Source organism: Brassica napus, chromosome A10, assembly GCF_020379485.1.
Source record: "Brassica napus cultivar Da-Ae chromosome A10, Da-Ae, whole genome shotgun sequence".
NCBI lineage: Eukaryota > Viridiplantae > Streptophyta > Magnoliopsida > Brassicales > Brassicaceae > Brassica > Brassica napus.
This window is the reverse complement of record NC_063443.1, coordinates 11470254-11488758: the sequence shown is the minus strand read 5'-3', so window position 1 is coordinate 11488758 and position 18505 is coordinate 11470254. Positions and strand designations below refer to the sequence as shown.

Genomic DNA, 18505 nt, shown 5'->3' with positions numbered 1-18505 from the left:
ATGCCATGGGTAAAACATTAATCAAATCCAAACATATATGTAAGCTATAGGGTCAGGCTCGCTATTTAATGCATTGACAAGAAAAATCATCCAGTGTTTACTTTCTTGTACGTAGTTGTTAATTTCCATGTTAATGTTTTCGCATCTAGTTGGAAGTTAATTTTAGCAAAAAATTAATGCGTAGAACAACTATTCACCCGAAAACTGTGTTCAGCATTATATTAAAGAAGTTTTAGTCTAGTACAAAAACAAGCTAGTACCGAACACTGGGACTACTGCTAGTGCTAAGTGAGATTTGCAATATTTTCAACCTGGACTCGCATGTTGAATAGGCCAAGCTAATCATTTTGTGAATCAACCCGGTCCAACCAGTTGAATCAGATATACCGATCTTGTGTTTCAAAATTATACAGTTAATTACCATAAAATATATAACTATTTCCCTTCAAAATTCAAAAGTATTTATGATTAACTTGATTAATTAATAGAAAAAATTACGCTCAGAGTCATATACCCTGGCTAGTTTTGACTTTTTAGTATAGAACTATTCATTTTAGCTTCAAAGATTTTTTTGGTTAATTACCATATATTTTTTTGGTTTCCAAAAATATATTTTGGAGTTTTCACACATATTAATAAAATATCTTAAATTTTGATTATAAATATATTAGTTTTTGGTGATTAACCTTTCCCACAATTTTTATTAAGTCAAAATTCAATATACTATTAATTTATTCGAGGTTTACAATTTTTTTTTTTGATAATCCAGGTATCCGGACCTCTCACTTAGTCCGACTATCCACCGCGTCCAATCCGAATTGGCGAGGAAGGTTCTGGAGGCCAAACGAAAACCATGTTAAATCCGCTGTGGCCGGAGCTCGAACTCGTGATGGTGGGCACCTCAGCCGAGGTTCCTTTACCACCAGACCACGAGGCCCGGTTGGTTTACAATCTATTACCTAATAAAAATGCATTACAAATATAAAAAAAATATATATCCTTTTGAAATAATTTTTAGAAAAATTCTTTCAAATAGCTCTTTTTAAGTTTTTCTCACAAAAATAGCTCATTAGAAAAAGAATGACCAAAATAACTTCTTTTTATTTTGAAATTATTTTAATATTTATTTTTATTTTTAAAAATTTAAAATTATATTCCGAAAACTCACTCCTTAATTATAAACCCTAAATCTAGATTAGTTAACGATATGGTAAAAATGTAGATAAACTAAAAAGAACTATTTTAGAGAATTTCTCTAATTTTTATTTCTAAAATATAGATCATTTTAAAACAGAAAGAATATAAATTATTTATATTCTAAATTGGTTCAAAATAGTTTATTTAATCTCCAATCAGTAATTGTTTTAAACTCCTTAAACTTTATGATAGACCTGCATATAGTCCGTTCAAAAGAACAAAATTTCGCACATAGTACTAGTATTTAATATTTTATAAAACTTTCATTAAAATTTTGAATAAAATTAATCGCTATTCATTGATGATTCATTGTGTATATAGCCAAACAATTAATTTTGAAATATAGAAACTACAAATAAAATTCTAAAAGGGTCATTACGTAGTGGTCAGTAGTCATTTATACTACATACATAATTTATTATGTATATATGAAGTTGTTGAAATAAGTCCCTTCAACATACATACACACAACGGGCACATGTGTTCGACTTCTTATAGGATAGGCAGGAAGGTGGAATCTCGAAAGAACAGATTTAAAAGGGCTTAGATTCATTTAACTTAGGTTTAAACTATTATTTAAAACCCGAAGAAGTAGAAACCCCAGAATATAGGAGACTTCATTTGGTAAAATTGGAAATATTGGTGAAAGCAATAAAAGACCCGGAGCATATTGTGGATCTTCATTTTTTGGTAGTCAAAAGTATTTTGGACGGCTCTCATATCACAAGATTCACAACAAAACTCCAGTTGACTGTGAAAAGAAAACCCACTTGAAATGGTATGTTAATTACCAAAAAAATGGAAAACACTTTTCAAAATTTGTTTCAGTTTTCAATCAATATTATTCATATAAATATTTGTCAACACATGTATATAAAACAGATATATTATCTTACAAACCTGGAAATAATAAGAAAGATATAAGTTGTTAAGTAAACAAATTTGTCATACTTGAAAAACTTGTATGGTACTATATATGTATTGATTTTAGTCTTCTATAATGTTTGCTGTAAGCCTTTTTGTTGAGAAAATGTTTCTTTTTCTTCTAGTGGTGCAAGTTTCTCAAAACTATCAATATCTCTTAACGCTCCAACCGTCCACGGTTAATGGACCATCCACGCATGTTCTCACGGTCCGTGGAGTCCATTATGTTCCAACATTCGGTGCGTTAATTTTTCAAGGCCCGAAAGTCATGTTTATTGACTCTGCAATCACTACATGTCCTTTCTCCGTATTTTGGCTTCACTCACACGGTATCGCGAATCACTTCCGATAGGTCACCCACCCTTTCACTACTCCAGCGCAAGCACACTTAATTTTGGAGTTATAAACGGATGTGTGACGGAAAAGGTAAGTCAATTTGGTGACATAGGTAGCCAAATCAATTATCTTAAGTCTTTTCATATATCACAACTCGGGATGTTACAATTCACCCCCTTTCAAAGAATGCAACGTCCTCGTTGCGTCCCACGATAGGTCTCAAGACGCCTCTCGGGTCAGAACCGAGATGGCCAACCAGCTCTGATACCACTTAACGTCCTGACCGCCCACAGCTAATGACAATTCACACCCGCTCTCTCGGTCCGTGGGCCCCATCTCGTTCCAACAGTTGGTGTGTTAATTTTCCAAGACCCGAAAGTCACGTTTACTGACCCTGCAATCACTACATGACCTTTCTCCGTATTTTGGTCTCACTCATACGGTATTGCGAATCATTTTCCGATATGTCACTCATCCTTCCACTACTTCAACTTAAGTGAGCTTAACTCTAGAGTTCTAAACGGATGTGTAACAGAAAAGATATGTCAATTTTGATGACATAAATAGTCAAATCAATTCTCTTAAACCTTTCATATATCACAATTCGGGATGTTACAATATTGCATCCGCTGAGCTATCCGGTGCACATGTATCGCGAGTTATCTTATGCGTGGTCTAAGTTTACGCGCTGAGCCATAGGTCGTGTGTCTTGGGATAGGTTAAGTTAGATGCATTCCAAAATTTTCTATTTATTCAAGCAAAATTGCAGATGGATCGAGGGATTTGTTGTAATCAATACTTTATTGTAGTTAGCCCGCCCAGTTTTATTTTGTACGACTTTTATTTAGTAGGTTAGGAATTTACACTCAGATTATATACTATAAATGTTTGTGTAACCTCCAGAATATTTTTTTTTCTTTTTTTAAAAAGTGTTCTTGAAATCATTTTGAAAAGAAAGCATGAAGTATATATATCACCCATTTGACCAAAAAAAAAAAAAAAAAGAAGTATATATATCACCCACATATCCACAAAACGTTCCTCGATTATATTATATAAATCACATTTATTAGTCGGCTCGAATCGTTTACAAAATCACCCAACATCCATATTCTGATGTACATTAGGCGTTAGCCTACAAGAGTTAAGAAGACCCTTTATCTACTCCCACTTGGTTTATTGTTTAGAGCATCTCTAAAAGACACTATATAATTTCAAATATGAAGTTTTTTGCTCTCCAAAAAGAAATTTCAAAACTTCAAATTTGAAGTTTTGAGGAATGAAACTCTATATTTAAAGTTTCACTACTCAAAACTTTAAAATTGAAGTTTCATATTTTTATTTGCATTTTGGTCTCTATAATCACACATCACCTTTATGATTCATAAATATTTTCTTGTTTTTGTTTTAATCTTTAAAAAAATATTTCTCATCAATATTTTAAATTTTGTTTATTGTTTTTTTTTTAATTTTACACATAAAATTAAATAAACTTTAAAATAAAATTTAAATATTTTAAGCTAGATTTAGACAACAATAATATACAAAAAAAACTTAACAAAAAGATTTTAAAAAATTACATGAAGACATAACTATTACACAAATTTAAATATAACAACAACACAAATAGTCAGGTAAGTTTGATCCGGAACCTTCAAATTTTCAAATATTGTCCAAATTGTTTTGTGTAACTAAAGATGGTTGATGTTGTTGTTTTGATGTTTTTTCGTACAATTCTTTTTTGTTCATATCGAATATATTCACGAGTATTAATATCATCGAAAAAATTAGTCTTTTAGCAATATTTTGTGTTTCTCTTTTACTATTTTGTTCTGATCTAATGTATTTACAAGTATCAATATTATCCGATTTCAACATCTTTTAGTTCGTAATCTACAAAGTAAAAATGAGGAGAGCCTTTTTACTTCGAAATGCACTAATAGATCATATATGCATTACGAAAATCATTTTATGAAATAAAATGCTATTTTGTTTAAAGTTTATAATTAATTAAGTTATTTTTATTTAAATATTTATATTTAATATAATATTTTATTAATTAATATTGTTGTAATTTGTTGATATATGTGCTAGTTATTTACAAAATTTTAATGAATTCAAATTAGTTATGACAAATATAAAGACCATATTATAAAATATAAATTGTTTTGAAGTTGAGTTTGAAGTTTTGCTTTTGGAGAAAAACACATTTAAACTTCAAATATAGAGTTTTGGAAACTTCAAAATAGAGTTTCTTTTTGGAGATGCTCTTATACTGCTTAGACGACGAACCAAAATATAGTCGTTTGTCAACTACTTTCAAAATAGCTGCTAATTGTTGTTTTTACGTCAGTAAATTCATTTTAAATTTGAAATAGCAGTGTCATGTAACAGCGACAGCTAACGTCAATGATATTTCTTCTATATATATATATTACTAATTATCTGTCTCAAAACTTCTAAAATTGATAAAATACTTACGAGTGAGATAGACAGTGCCGTGCAAAAAGTTTTAAAAGCCTAAAGCAAGTATTTAAAATAAATTTATTTACAACCATAATAAAAATTATTTTTAATATGATATATTATTTTCACCAAATACACAAGTCTAATACCGTAAAAGAATAAGTTTATAACGTAAATATGTTATATTATGTCATATAGAAAAAAATACATGAATTCAAAAAATGAATTAATTAATTTTCGTAGAAATGTTTTTTTTTAAATAAATCTAAACCACTATAATAGAAATTATTTTAAATTTTGGAACCCTAAAAATAGTCATATTAATCGGAGGCTTGAGGCGAATGCCTTTTTCAATACAATGTAGGCACGCCTGAGATAGATTACAACGAAACATGTAATTTGATCAAAATGTTGATGGTTTTAGTACAAGAAGTTTATTTTCTTGTGTGTCTGAATTCTAACCTCCTTTGATATGAAAGATTTTTCTAAAATCAAATCTACAAAAGCTGACTCGGAATCCAATAGAGATTATAGATTTAACATCTAAAACTTTCAGTGCTAAAAACGTAATTTCTCAAGTTTTCATACTATTAGTTGGTTATTACTTTAATACGGCAATCATTTCTGCTGTTGTCAACAGTCGTTTCTGTTTAAATCTGAAAGAAACAAACATCGTTATGTAATATTAATGATTAGTGTCGACTATTCTTAATTATCATTTAGATTACTACTTGATATATCAGTTTTGATTGATTGCTACAATGCTACCACGCATAAGATGAGTATATATGGGCTTGTGTTTCTCCTAAATATGTTTACATTTAGATGCACTTAACAAAACCAGAAATTTCAGTACGAGTCCATCCTTATGCCAATGAATTAGTGTTAATTATTCTTATCCTTTATGTTAGTAATTGATATCAATATTGATAAGATTGAAATCACACGTACAAGAGGAGTATTTATGGATTAGTTCCCTCGTAAATGTGTAATTGACGTTTAACGACATCTGCACCAGTGTATCTTTCATTCGTAAATTGATATTAACAGATTGTGATTTCATATTAAGAAAGATAAGCAATAGTATCATAGTTCTCTGGTGACATATAGCGTCATATGATAAACATTTTGACCCCACACACTTTGAATTTTTAACCTGTTTCTGATTGGCACGAAAAGTATGGAGGTACCTCTCCGTTCTTATTTACTTTTTTTTTTTGCAAAAATTCGTTTATTCTTTTAATCATTTACAAATATATTTCAGTAAATATTTAAATTATTGGTTAAGCGGTTATATCAATGTTTAAATTATTCTGAAAATATGCAGGATGTTATGCTAAGTAAGTGAAGTCTTTTTAGTAGTCTAATAATAATTGTAATATGTCAGTCCGAGAGATTTACAAATAAATACTATCTTTACAAATTTTACGTTACACATTTAATGGTTGCATGGTACATGCCAAATTGCCAAGGAAGCAAACAAACTGGATAAACCAAAAACTAAAATCGAGCGGAGAAGACCAATGACTCAATAAGTTTACGTAATAGTACGTGCTAGTCTTGAAATTTGAGTTTAACTACTAAACAAAAATAGAGAAAATGAAAAAGGACCGTTAAATGAGGAATTAGGAGAAGATGAGTGAAGTCGATGAGTTTCGAGCTCCCCAACTAGCAACTACCATCTGCCGTTATGATTTGATGGAGATTGATTTATAAGTTACAAAGTCACATCGGGCCTTGTTGTATTGGAAACCGTGATAGCCTAGATATTCCATGTGGGTTTTATATATAATCAACATCCATGTTTGCATATGTATATCAGTATATGTATTGTTCCGGAAATTTTGTGCACCATACGTATACACCAAATGATATAATTCTTTTGGCGATAAGAAACAATTTTGGTCGATCTACAGATGTGCGAGTGTCTGTATTACATACAAATCGATAGGAGAGGTTAAATGGTGCAAGTGGGGTGCATTAGATGAACGGGCGTTTTCTGATCGTTTGGACTTGGACCCGACGACAACAATGCACCATGCACTTCACTTTTGTCCGATTACCTACCAGCTTTTGCCACCGGCTTGCCCCTACAATTAATACATACTTTATGTATATGTATCCGTAATCCACTTTCGTATAAAGTAGATACTTAAAAGTATTTTCATTGGATGGGATACTCTTTCAAAATATCGCATTTATGTAATGAATGGACTTTCAAAATCTCATTTATGTAATAATATTAATACTTTATATGTAATTTTACTATAAAGAAAATTTAGGAAGAAAAAATTAACTTCAGGATGACATATATAAAATTAGGCTTGTGGGTATGGTTTCTTAGGTTAGTTCGGCTTGGTTATTCCGGATCGGTAAAAATCTCAGTGAAGTGAATCGGAAAAGTTAAGTTTGGTTTTCAGTTAGTTCAGTTTCAAAAAAATTATCGAAGTTTTCAGCTTTGTGGTTAGTTTGGTTAAAATTTCATTTAAACTGAATAAAATTCGAAAATTTTGGTTTATTTCGGTTATTTCAGTTTGGTTTTTAATTAATTCGGTTTAAAATTTTGGTTAAGATTGGTATTGTTTGGATGAAATCAACCTATCAATTGGTAGAGTACAAGATCAAAAAGAACAATTTTTTTTAGAAAATCTAACTAATCGATTACTTAACCGAACTAACCGAAAAGGGTCAGTTTGGTTCGGTTAGACAAGTTTAGTTCGGTTAAAAATCTCAGCCCTATATAAATTATATTTTAAAAGTAATCTTATGTACCTCAAATAATATTATTCTTATCATTTTCTCTTTTCTGTTTTCCAATTTATATTAGCTTTTACTATAAGAACACTTCTAATGGAAACTCTAGTTTTAACTTTGTAATAATATTTTCTTTTGTCATAGTAAAATTAAGCTCCATTTCGAATTGAGAAATTCGGTTCTATTTGATTTGCAAATTCTTGCCATCTTCAGCTTTTAGTGTTTCAAATAGATCTCATTTATTTTGTTTGTCATGGGCTTAAGTATGGATGATTGGATTCACTTATAACTTTTTCATGGAGTTCAAAATGGACCAAAAATGTTTACTTATGGGCTTACTCTAGGCCCATAGAGATCCGAACATTTACAAAACATCTCTGTTTATATCCAGAAAATATCTGTACAGCTTAACTTCGGAAACACACATGTCGTTTCCTTTAGCACCCATCTGTCAAAGCATCTAAAGACGTGGCGACACGTGTGACGACACGGCCTTTAAGCCCTTGCTTGTAAAACAAGTCCTCATCTTCTTCTCTCAGTCGTTTCGTCAGTGGTATCACTTTCGTTCATCGTTTCGCCGAAGCACAACAAGAGATTGAATGAACATGGAGGGAGCAAAGAGAACTCCACTGAGCGCGAGAAAGAAACACAAGAGGAAAAGCAAGAGACTTGTCAGGAGTATCGTCACCTACCTCAAGTCCGATGCATACTTGTACGCTCCTCTGTTTTCCGATTTGTCACCGCTCCCGCCGCAGATACATACGCCTCCACCGTCTAACTCCGAATCTTCTAAGGCGGAAGACTTGCATGTTGCAGGTAATGTAAGATGGTTTTTGAGTTAGTGTAGATGTGGAATGTGATATTGGCTGGTGACCATTGGCCTATTTAGCCCTCAAAATTTTTGGAATAATTCACATATATATATTTGTCTCCAAATTTGTAAAAGAAACAAAGTTATATAATCATTTAATAAATTGTCTATACACTAACTGTTGATGGGTGTAAATATTATGAATCTTATATGTACATACCGATGATCTCTAGGCATCTTCTCTCTCTATGAGAGAGTATGATAACAACCACCGTAGTAGTGTTAGTCTATAGATAGGTGAATATATAAACTAGTTTTGTTCAGTATAGATCTAGATTCTGCATTGGCTCTAAGATAGATTAGACTGTGAAGCAGGTAAACCGCAAATAACGAACTTGGTTGCGGTGGAAGTATCAACCATGAGGGAAGATAAAAGGAATCTCAGGTCAGACACTGCAGAGCATACATTGAATAACGGAAGGATCAGCTCTTCGAAACGATCACTTGTCATCTTAGACGGACAACAAACTGGAGTAAGCCGTTGAATCAGATCTTTCACTACCCTTTTTTCTCTCTTCCAAGTATGTTGTTCGATTCCCCCAATAATGTTATGTTAATGGAACTTTAAACATAGGACTACTGGTTAGTAACACTCATAGTCTAATCATTCACCAGTATCTAGTGGAATATTTACATTGAAGAAACTGAATATTTTTATGTTCTGAAGACAGAGCCTCGTGCCTACTATAATAGACTAGGATAAGAGCTGTGTACTATCTCCAAATTTTGTTTAACATCAAACAAGACAAGGCTGCTTGTCAAAATATCTGTTAAGGCTAATGAGAGTAGTACTAAAATGTTTTTTTTTTCGTTGTTATATGACAGAGGAAAAGACGGTGAAGCCAGATCCAAGGGGAGTTCCGATCAAGTGAAGTTAATGTGTAGACATAATAGCCAATGTAATCATTGTAAAATACAAATTTAATTAATTAGATGCAATAGTTACAAGAGCTCTTGGAGAGGAGAAGAAGAATAGGGTTTATCGTGTGATTGTAAAGCGTTTCTTGTTGATAAGCTTTTTAGGAAGTGATGTATGAATGAGGATGACAAAGATGTGTCCTGTCTGAACATATTGCCATGTTACCCTGTCTGGTCTTTCATAAGTAGTTGTATGACAAGAAAACCGGAAGTTTGATTTTGAAACAAACCATTTTAAATATGTTTATTCAGATTATTGCACTCTCTTTTTAGCGTCTTTTATTTACTGATATTGATCTACCAAAAACATACAGTATTAAGTGCAAAACTTACATTTTGAAGATGAATCTCTATTCTTATCTTTTAAGGAGTTGAAACTAAAACAGTAGGATCCAGAACTGATTTTGTGAAAAGGACCGAAGCTGGAGAGGAGAAGAGGAAAGGGTTACAAGTAGTGATCGTGTGCACGTGAGGTTCATTCAATTTCAGTGTCCCACATAGCAGACCCTTCCCATCTGTCAACTCCACACACGCATGCAAGAAGACTTATGTACGCGTTGCGTGTATGCATTACATTATTCATTACTGCAATCAAAATCAGAGTAACATCAGATCTGTCAACTTACAAAGTCCCTAGTCTAGATTGTTTCGAAATAATGCAAAGCTATTAGGCGGAGTAATCTGAATAGATAGGAAGAGATATATAGAAATATTAATACACAAATGAGATGTCTATCATACGACACAATCGTGTTGGAACATCTCCATGGTTAGGGGGTGACCCTGAGTCGGATTGACTACAAGCTAGTCAATCATGTGCTTGGGTCGAAAATCTATTTAACAAATTAAGGGTCAGAATTTTGACAAAAACACTTGTGATTTTACTAGTTGTTGCATTTCTTAACACGTTTAAGGTCACCGATTCTTTTGGCATCCACCGATTCAATATTTATGATGGTATTAAGTTGTTTACAAAAATTAATAATTACCACGAAAAACATTTTTTTGTTTGGAGGCCCAAAAAAGTTAAAATCGACTCTGGGTCATAGGAGTGGACACTTTACCCGATATCCGAAGTGGCACCCGAACCCGATCCGAAAAACCCGAACCGAAATCCGAACCGAAGTAGCAAAATACCCGAACGGGTATTGAATAAGAAGAGATTGGATACCCGAACCCGAACGGATAATACCCGAACCCGAATGGATATCCGAAGATAACCGAACATATGTATAATTAACCTTATATTTCTAGTTTACATCTCTCATTTTATATAAAATATTTATATTGATACTACACATACTTTAAGTTCATATGATATACATACAATTACGGAAAAAATGATTTGCTACTTACTTAAAATGCATGTCAAGTTTTTTATTACAAAAATTAACAAAAAGTTACATCTAAATTTTTTTTAAAAATAACTAAATTAATACATTTTTAGTTTTAAAATGTTATGTCCAAATCTATTAACCATTCAATCTATTAAAAATAAAAAAGTAGTTAACTGAAAATTATATTTTTAAATACAAGAAACTTGAGAAATGAAAATTTTAATTTTTTTTTTCAAAATCTAAATATCCGAACCCGATCCGAAATAACCGAATCCGAACAAAAAATACCCGAACCCGACCCGAATTACAGAAATACCCGAACGGGTTCTACACCTCTATACCAAAATACCCGAAAATCCGAAATACCCGACCCGAACCCGAACGGGTACCCGAACGCCCACCCCTACTGGGTCAATCCTGAAATTTTCAAAGTTATAAATAATTTAATTGAAAATTAATACAAATTTGTTGTAATAGTTTGGAGGGTTTATTATGTTTATATAAATTAGTTCTTACAATCTTGAGGGTCGTACAATATTTCACTTGCACTTGCATGTGCACATGAACGATCATGCACATGGTCCCAAGAAAACGGAGATGATTGTATTATGGGGGGGGGGGGGGGGCTAGAAATATAGACGTGGACATAGCACACGTGTATGTACGCTCGCAAGATCGTAATCTCATATTATTATTATGAATGTGAGAGAGAAAGAGAGCGTGGAAACAACTCAGCCAAGAAAAAGACGTAATGTGTCTTTTTATATGTATAAGAGACATGCATGCATGGGCTTTACTTCACCCACCCTCCTCTCGTTTAAAACACGGCCGTATACGGCTGTTTTTGAATATTGTGAATTGTCGATATTAATAGAGTTATTAACACTCTAGGAAACTTTATAAACTAATTTGGGTGAACAAGATCAACACTACTCAGCCGATGCATAGAGAAAGTAACATTAATTTAGCATTTCTACAGTGGCATTTACTTTAGAATCTTAGATTATGTTTAAGGTTTTGTGGAAGCATCTGACTAAGTTTAGTTGAGTAGACCCTAGAGCGGACGAATTATCTGCAATTATACCACACATATTAAACATACAAACCAGTACTGATACAAACTCAACCCTTAATGACCAAATGGTCCACGCATTTGCGCACAATAGAACAAAACTTAGGTTATAACAATATACACATGTATCCATATATCTAAAACCATTGCTCCACTACGCATGATTAAACAATGGCTTAGAGCACCATTATCCTTGATACCCACTTAGGGGTGCTAATTAATTTTTAAATATTATTAAGTTGGAAAAGTGACATTAAGAAACCTAAATAAGAGATCTTCAAATATGTGTGTCCATTGCAAGGTTTTAATTTTAGGGATTTATCTAACTCATTTCCTTTCTAACTACCTGCTATCTACCTAATTTCTAATTCAGATTCGCAATCAATTCAGAGTTAAGGCAATCAAATAACTAACCTCAAAAAGCCATTGCGTCTACATCCGTCCAAACCACAGACGTCTTCTTTGAAGAAACTTCATGTCTCTTCTGAAAAGGAAACGCAAATCAACACTAGAACGATTAAAACACAAGAAAGATTAAGAAACAAATACTGAAACATCATCTCTTGAATCAGTAGACATAAACTATCCAACAGTCTCGATTGCATATTGAGACACAAACAAACACAAGCAACAACTCAGACGCATGAATAATTACAAAGACAGAGACATAAACCATCGAATGATTAACAAACAAAGACAGATACATAACCGAGTTTAATCATCAGACATAAACAAACACAACACACGCATGCATCACAACAAACGAATCAATAAAAAAATGAATGATTCAGACGTATAAGGGGAAAAACTTAGCTTTTGATTTCGGTTTGATTTCGTGGATGATAGCCACAGGCCGGAGAGAAAGGTGGAGTGAGCCGTCATGGAGAGCGAGGGATACGCAGAGTCGTCGAGGAGATCGAGAGGGAGGCGGAATCGTCGAGGAGATCGAGAGGGAGACCGATAAAGAGAGAGAGGCGGAATCGTCGAGGAGACCGGTGGAGACGGAGATTCGTCGACCACAGAGAGAGAGGCGACGATTCCACCGATAGAGATTCCGGCTGATGCCGTCGACGAGTCGGAGAGATCATCGTCGTCGAGAAATCATTGTTTCACCTTCGGTGTCGCCAAGAGAGAAAGAGAGAAGACGAGACGGTTGTGAGAGAGAGAGATTGTGATTGAGTGACACGTGCCCTTGAAACCCCGTCTCTTCCGCTCCACATTAAGCTACGTATTCTCTTTAATTCTCTATTTTTTATTTATTTTAAAACCGAAATTAGCTTAAAACCCTCCTCTTGATACCGCGATAATGATGGTCTTAGTTGTCTACATATATAAAGGCCCGGCATACTTAGTTGTAATATGATAAGATCGATACTGGACTTAAAGCATAGCTCTTTTATTTCTTAATAAATGTGATTAAGCCCCCTTTAAATTGCTGACAACATATTGCGAATGATCCATGAAGAATGGTGCAGCCACTTGTTGCAAAACTGTTCACATCCCAATGTTATATGGTCCCTCTCAATTTCGTTTATAATCATAATTAATATAAATAGCTTTCAGACGCTGAAAAAAGAAGTCAAGTTTTGATTGGTTATGGGAATAAATCCATTTAATTGCAATCTTTTACAACGTTATCCGCTAGTCACTACTGACTACTACTGTCTCTACTATACATACAACAATACTGTTTGAAGAGAAATCTACCCATCCAATAGTTTGTCGTTGAAATAATAATTATCAATAATGTGAGACGAATTTTATTAATCTATTAGAATTATTTGTTGGTTGGGCTGTGGAGGTAAAACTTATAACGTGGACCGACTCATAGTCTTCCGAATTTGCTATCCACTTATGGATGTGTTTTGGTCAATACGGTTGCCTTGCTTGTCGTATATGTATGACCAATTAATTACCCATTAATTATTCCTTGTATTATTTGATCAGCCTAGCAACAACAATTTATACAATTAGCATTCACATGTTTCCAAGACACAACATCATGTAGCTACCATCACCATTGTCCATATATAATAAAACTTAATTCACATGCATATTTGAATATTCTTTTGAGAAAATATTTTAAAATTCAGATATGATCAACCAATGCCCTAGGTAATTTTGTCCGAGTATACCATGGTGCGTTTGTTTCTATATTATCCGCGTTACTAATATAAATCCATAACTAATGTCTCACACGTGTGCATACGAGGACTGATCGTATATCAAGCGTGAGAGAGTTGGTCATGTCTTTTTTCGTTGAGAAAAAAAAAGAAAAAAAGAAAATTTATTTTTCATCCAATTTATCTATAAAAGCACATCGTCTCATGTTGTTTTAATCCACAGATCATTTCTCTAACTAAATATCTCTCTCTCTCTAGTTTTGTTTTGATACCGTATACGTACGAAGACGACCGTTCGTGTGCAAAAAGATGAGGTGCAGAGCGCTTCACGTAGGAAGAAGAAAGAGAGTGATGGTTAATGTGAGCTCGAGGAAGCTCATGAGCCGTCTCCGTCGGATGGTTGCTCCAGAAACGAGTTTTTCTGATGAATTTGACGGTGACACACTTTATCGTCTCACGGCTGATCACATTTTGCTCCTCCAAGCAAGAGTCCAACTTCTTCGTCGTATTTCTTCTCTATATGGTCTATAGATCGAAGATCCATAGCCACATATATATGCGTGTGTCTAAAATAACCGAAGCAACGGTATAATTATGGAATAAACGTCTATTTTCTCTATTTATTTCTTCAACTAAACATCGTAGTAAGTCGTATATTATGATGCCGAAGCTATAATTTAATGTAATGATGTGGATTTATGTTTGTGTTTATTTGATTGTGAGCAATCTTTTTACATGCATGCAGCTTCGACAATATTTTATAGAACGCCGCTACACAATATATTTTATATTAATTCGCATTTGGTGTATATCCAGATTTGATTAAACGTCCGACTAATTAAAAGATGAGCATTTGGTAAATCGTTTCATACAAACTCTACACAAGTAAAACACTCGAACAGAAAGCCAAGTCGTTTACACATGACATGAAGTTTGCGACACAACTCCTTTCTTCATATAGTTAATAATACATAGGTAATTATGAGGGTTGGTTGTTATAATCGAATTGACTGAAGGGTATGTAATCTGTGTATGACACATATGGATGTATATGTGGTCCAATGGGTCAATCTTTTTTTTGTCAACTTTGTAATATTGAAAGCCTGAATATTACAATAGCCAAGTAGTGTGCCAGGATATTAATAATCCTGATTTGTGATCCTCGCACGGTTTGCTAACTGATCAACATTACATGTAAGAGACCTTTTTTTTTGAACAACATGTAAGAGACCTAGGAATATATCTAAATGGGTGAATCTTATTCTATGTTAGAGCACCTGCAATGGTGTTACCCAAAGATGAGTTTTTAGAAAAAATATATTTTTGATTTTTTAAAGATTTTTTTTTTTTAGATTTAAAAAAAAATATCAACCAATCACGGGTCGCCACATATCGTTGATATGGGGATCCGCAAATAGTGCAAGAATTCACTAAAAAAAGAATCCTTATTTAAAGATCCTTACCTTTTGATGAGGTTCACTAATTATTTAGTTATATCTCTGATCAAAAAATTTGAAGGCATTTACCAACCAGTCTACAACACTAATAGCTATATAGTCAAATAAATAAGACCTCAACACTACTCCATGTCACGGTCTTTATTTAATTGAACATATGATATTTTGTTTTTTTATGAAGCATCTATATACATATATATGAGAGACTCCAGCAATTAATTAAATGTGCTGCACGAGTGTCATATCCTAATTTTAAGCTTGGTTCGAAGTCTTCCCCATATTATAAAAATATAAGCATGTTATTTTAATAGTAAATACAATTATTTTAAACTGAAAATAATATAGTACAAAATGAGAAAATGACCAAAATGTTGCTGTTGTTTGTGTTTAAAGTCAAAGATAGATTAATGATTAACTTTCCTTCCACATGCAATTGGTGTTATGATTAGAGGGGAAAACATTTTAAAATATAGAAAAAATGGGAAGGTATAGGTAAGTGTACGAATTTTGTTGGCTTCTATATATAAACCATAAGAACATCTCCAATAATACAACATTTTGAAGAAAAAACATCAAAGATTTAAGAGAAATTTTGTTTCAATGATATATTATTTTAAAGGAAAAATAAGAATACAAATAGTAACACATCAAATTTAAGAGAATGCTATTTACAATTTCATTTTGATATTAAACGTTTTAATTACAAATTGCTTTTTAGTTTCTTACCTAATTTTGTTTATAACTAAAAATATTAAATATATGTGTCTTATACTTTAACAAAATTATTAATACTTTCATCAATACAATTATAAACTCATATAAATCACTGTATATTCTATTAAAAACTAAACTTATATCAATAATAAAACTAAAATAAAATTATTATTGAGTAAATTTTGTTAGTTTTTAAAATAAAAAAGCATTACTGAAATTTAATAATAGATGTTGATAAATAGTATATTTGGGAAAATGAGGCGAACCATTAAAATAAAACTTTTTTGAATTTACATCATTTTTAAAGAATGTGAATTAACCATTGAAAATGCAATAGTTGAATTTTTCCCTCTTGTTTTTGTGTGTTTTTTTTTCATGTGAGGAGGAAACATTTTGACTCTCTAAAAATCCCAACATTTTACTTTCCACTGTCCAACATATGTTAACCTTCTCTACATTTCAAATATTTTAATTTCCAAAAAATCTCTTTTTTTATTACGATGGAGAGGGGTAGGCCTAGAGAGAGGGATGAATACATTTTTGAATCTAATTCGCAATATAAAAATATATGCATGGGCTTTGTTTTGATAATTAATCACTAATTCTAATTTATTTTTGTTATTAATCAGAAATATTCTCAAAAATAAAATATTTGACGCTTTTCATTTTGACCTTATATTTTCCTATTCAACAATCAAACAAAAATAGAGACAATCAATTTGAGTAATGCACAACCAATATCTCATTTTACGCTGCTCACAACGGGTTCTTCCGCTACCGAGCTCCAAAGGATTTTCCACGACATTCGCGTGTTGAGTAGTTCCCTTTTATCAGTTTCCTTTGCTTTTACTCCTCGTGAGAATAATGTATGTGCAGATAGCCTAGCCAAGACTGCTCTGCAACTGCTTGTAAACTCTTCTCCTCCTTTAAAGTGACTCTGGTTCCTTTAATCTATGAATGCATGTTTGATAAAAAAAAAAAGTAAACATAGAAAGGAGGAAGCAGTGGGCTGACTAGTGAGAAGGAAGTAGGCTTCTAAAGAGCATTACGGGCCCATGCACGTGTCTATGGGCGGCTGTTTTATGCTGCTTCGTCGGCTGGCGCGTGCTACATAATTCCTAAATCATACTCCTTAGAAAACTACCTGCCTAATAATTTTCATCTATTTACGAAGAAAATGATCGTATAGTCTGTAAATACTAGGTTAGTTACAATCTCGCATCATAAATTTACACACGGCGTTAAAAAGATGTTCTACACAGTTTTTAATATATGAAAAAAATTTCTAAAATAAAAAGCAATGTGCTAAGAACGATTGGTTACCACTTGCCGCAAACCAATTATTCATGTCATAACTTTTCGGACACAACTACCTTCAAATTCAAAGTCTAAAGAATCTCAAATGCAATATAAATCGGTTAATAACGGCTTAACAGAATATCCAAAACATGAAAATTATTTTTTAAACTGTATATTAAACACATGAATGATTATTAATTAAGCCATATATTTTTAATGAGCTGAGATTGCGCCAAATGGAAGTCACACGTTTTTTTCACAGAAAAATAAAACTGTAGTTTTAAAATTTGTTTCAGATTTTAATTCTACCGATCTGTTCCATAAGTCTTTTTTTCACTTTTTTTGGGGGCTTATGCAACTTTGTAGTTTCATTTTAACTAATGAATATTTACCATTTAGCAAAAAAAAAAAAAACTGTACATTAATCCAGTTATTATATACTACTATTATTATACCTTCTAATGTAATAAGACATGATTTTGAGAAAAGTTGGTTGTCATTCATCTTTTAAAGTTTATGTATTTTTTGCTTAATTAAATTGTGATTAGAAAAATAATTTAAATGAGAATTCGGCTTAGAAATATTAATTTTAAATAAAATTTTGATTTTTTTAAATTAGGTAACGTGATAACTCGCTCCCATATCAAGTCGTCGCATTTTTGGCACCTATTTTCTCTCCATGTCCTTTCTCTACTAAAAACAATCATCGATTTGAAACTTAATTTTAAAAAATATTAGTATCAAAACAAACAAGTGGATACGTGCATTGGTAAAAATCAAGATATTATTCACACACCATACAGAAAGAAATGATCCAAGTATGAAGTCAACCCAATTGAATATAAATAGACGTCCATCGAAGCCATGTGCAGACTAATGACACGTATTTAAGTTGGATCACCTTTTTTCTTGATAGTAGGTCCATTGCATGAAAAGTCTTGAGAGTTCACCACATTTCCCGGGCTCATGCTCATTCGTGAAAAGCATGGGATTCAAACTCGTGGTAAATATCTTAAATAATTTAACGTTAGAATGAT

At 32.4% G+C, this 18505-nt stretch overlaps 2 protein-coding genes across 4 annotated transcripts; both read left to right on the top strand.

The window, feature by feature from the left end:
- Window positions 1–8129: 8129 nt before the first annotated feature.
- LOC106370361 lies at window positions 8130–9713 on the top strand. 3 transcript variants are annotated; one of them, XM_013810381.3, is made up of 3 exons: window positions 8130–8493; window positions 8852–9021; window positions 9374–9713. In XM_013810381.3, the coding sequence occupies exons 1-3, from the start codon at window positions 8277–8279 to the stop codon at window positions 9386–9388; spliced, it is 402 nt and encodes a 133-aa protein (XP_013665835.1). In that variant the 5' UTR covers window positions 8130–8276; the 3' UTR covers window positions 9389–9713. The 3 variants fall into 3 exon arrangements, 2 of the variants coding, with proteins under 2 accessions (XP_013665835.1, XP_013665836.1); XR_001274284.3 differs by having other exon boundaries at window positions 8193–8493; window positions 8864–9069; XM_013810382.3 differs by having other exon boundaries at window positions 8195–8493; window positions 8864–9021.
- A 4442-nt stretch (window positions 9714–14155) lies between these two features.
- On the top strand, window positions 14156–14734 carry BNAA10G11660D. Its single transcript, XM_013810380.3, has one exon. It carries the CDS (start codon window positions 14308–14310, stop codon window positions 14527–14529), a length of 222 nt encoding a protein of 73 aa, XP_013665834.1. The 5' UTR covers window positions 14156–14307; the 3' UTR covers window positions 14530–14734.
- The last annotated feature ends 3771 nt before the right edge of the window (window positions 14735–18505 follow it).

Coding starts and splice junctions, on each gene's coding strand:
- BNAA10G11660D (XM_013810380.3), top strand. CDS start 14,308: ATGAGGTGCAGAGCGCTTCACGTAGGAAGAAGAAAGAGAGTGATGGTT.
- LOC106370361 (XM_013810381.3), top strand. CDS start 8,277: ATGAACATGGAGGGAGCAAAGAGAACTCCACTGAGCGCGAGAAAGAAA. Junction 8,494..8,851: donor GGAAGACTTGCATGTTGCAG/GTAATGTAAGAT, acceptor AAGATAGATTAG/ACTGTGAAGCAGGTAAACCG.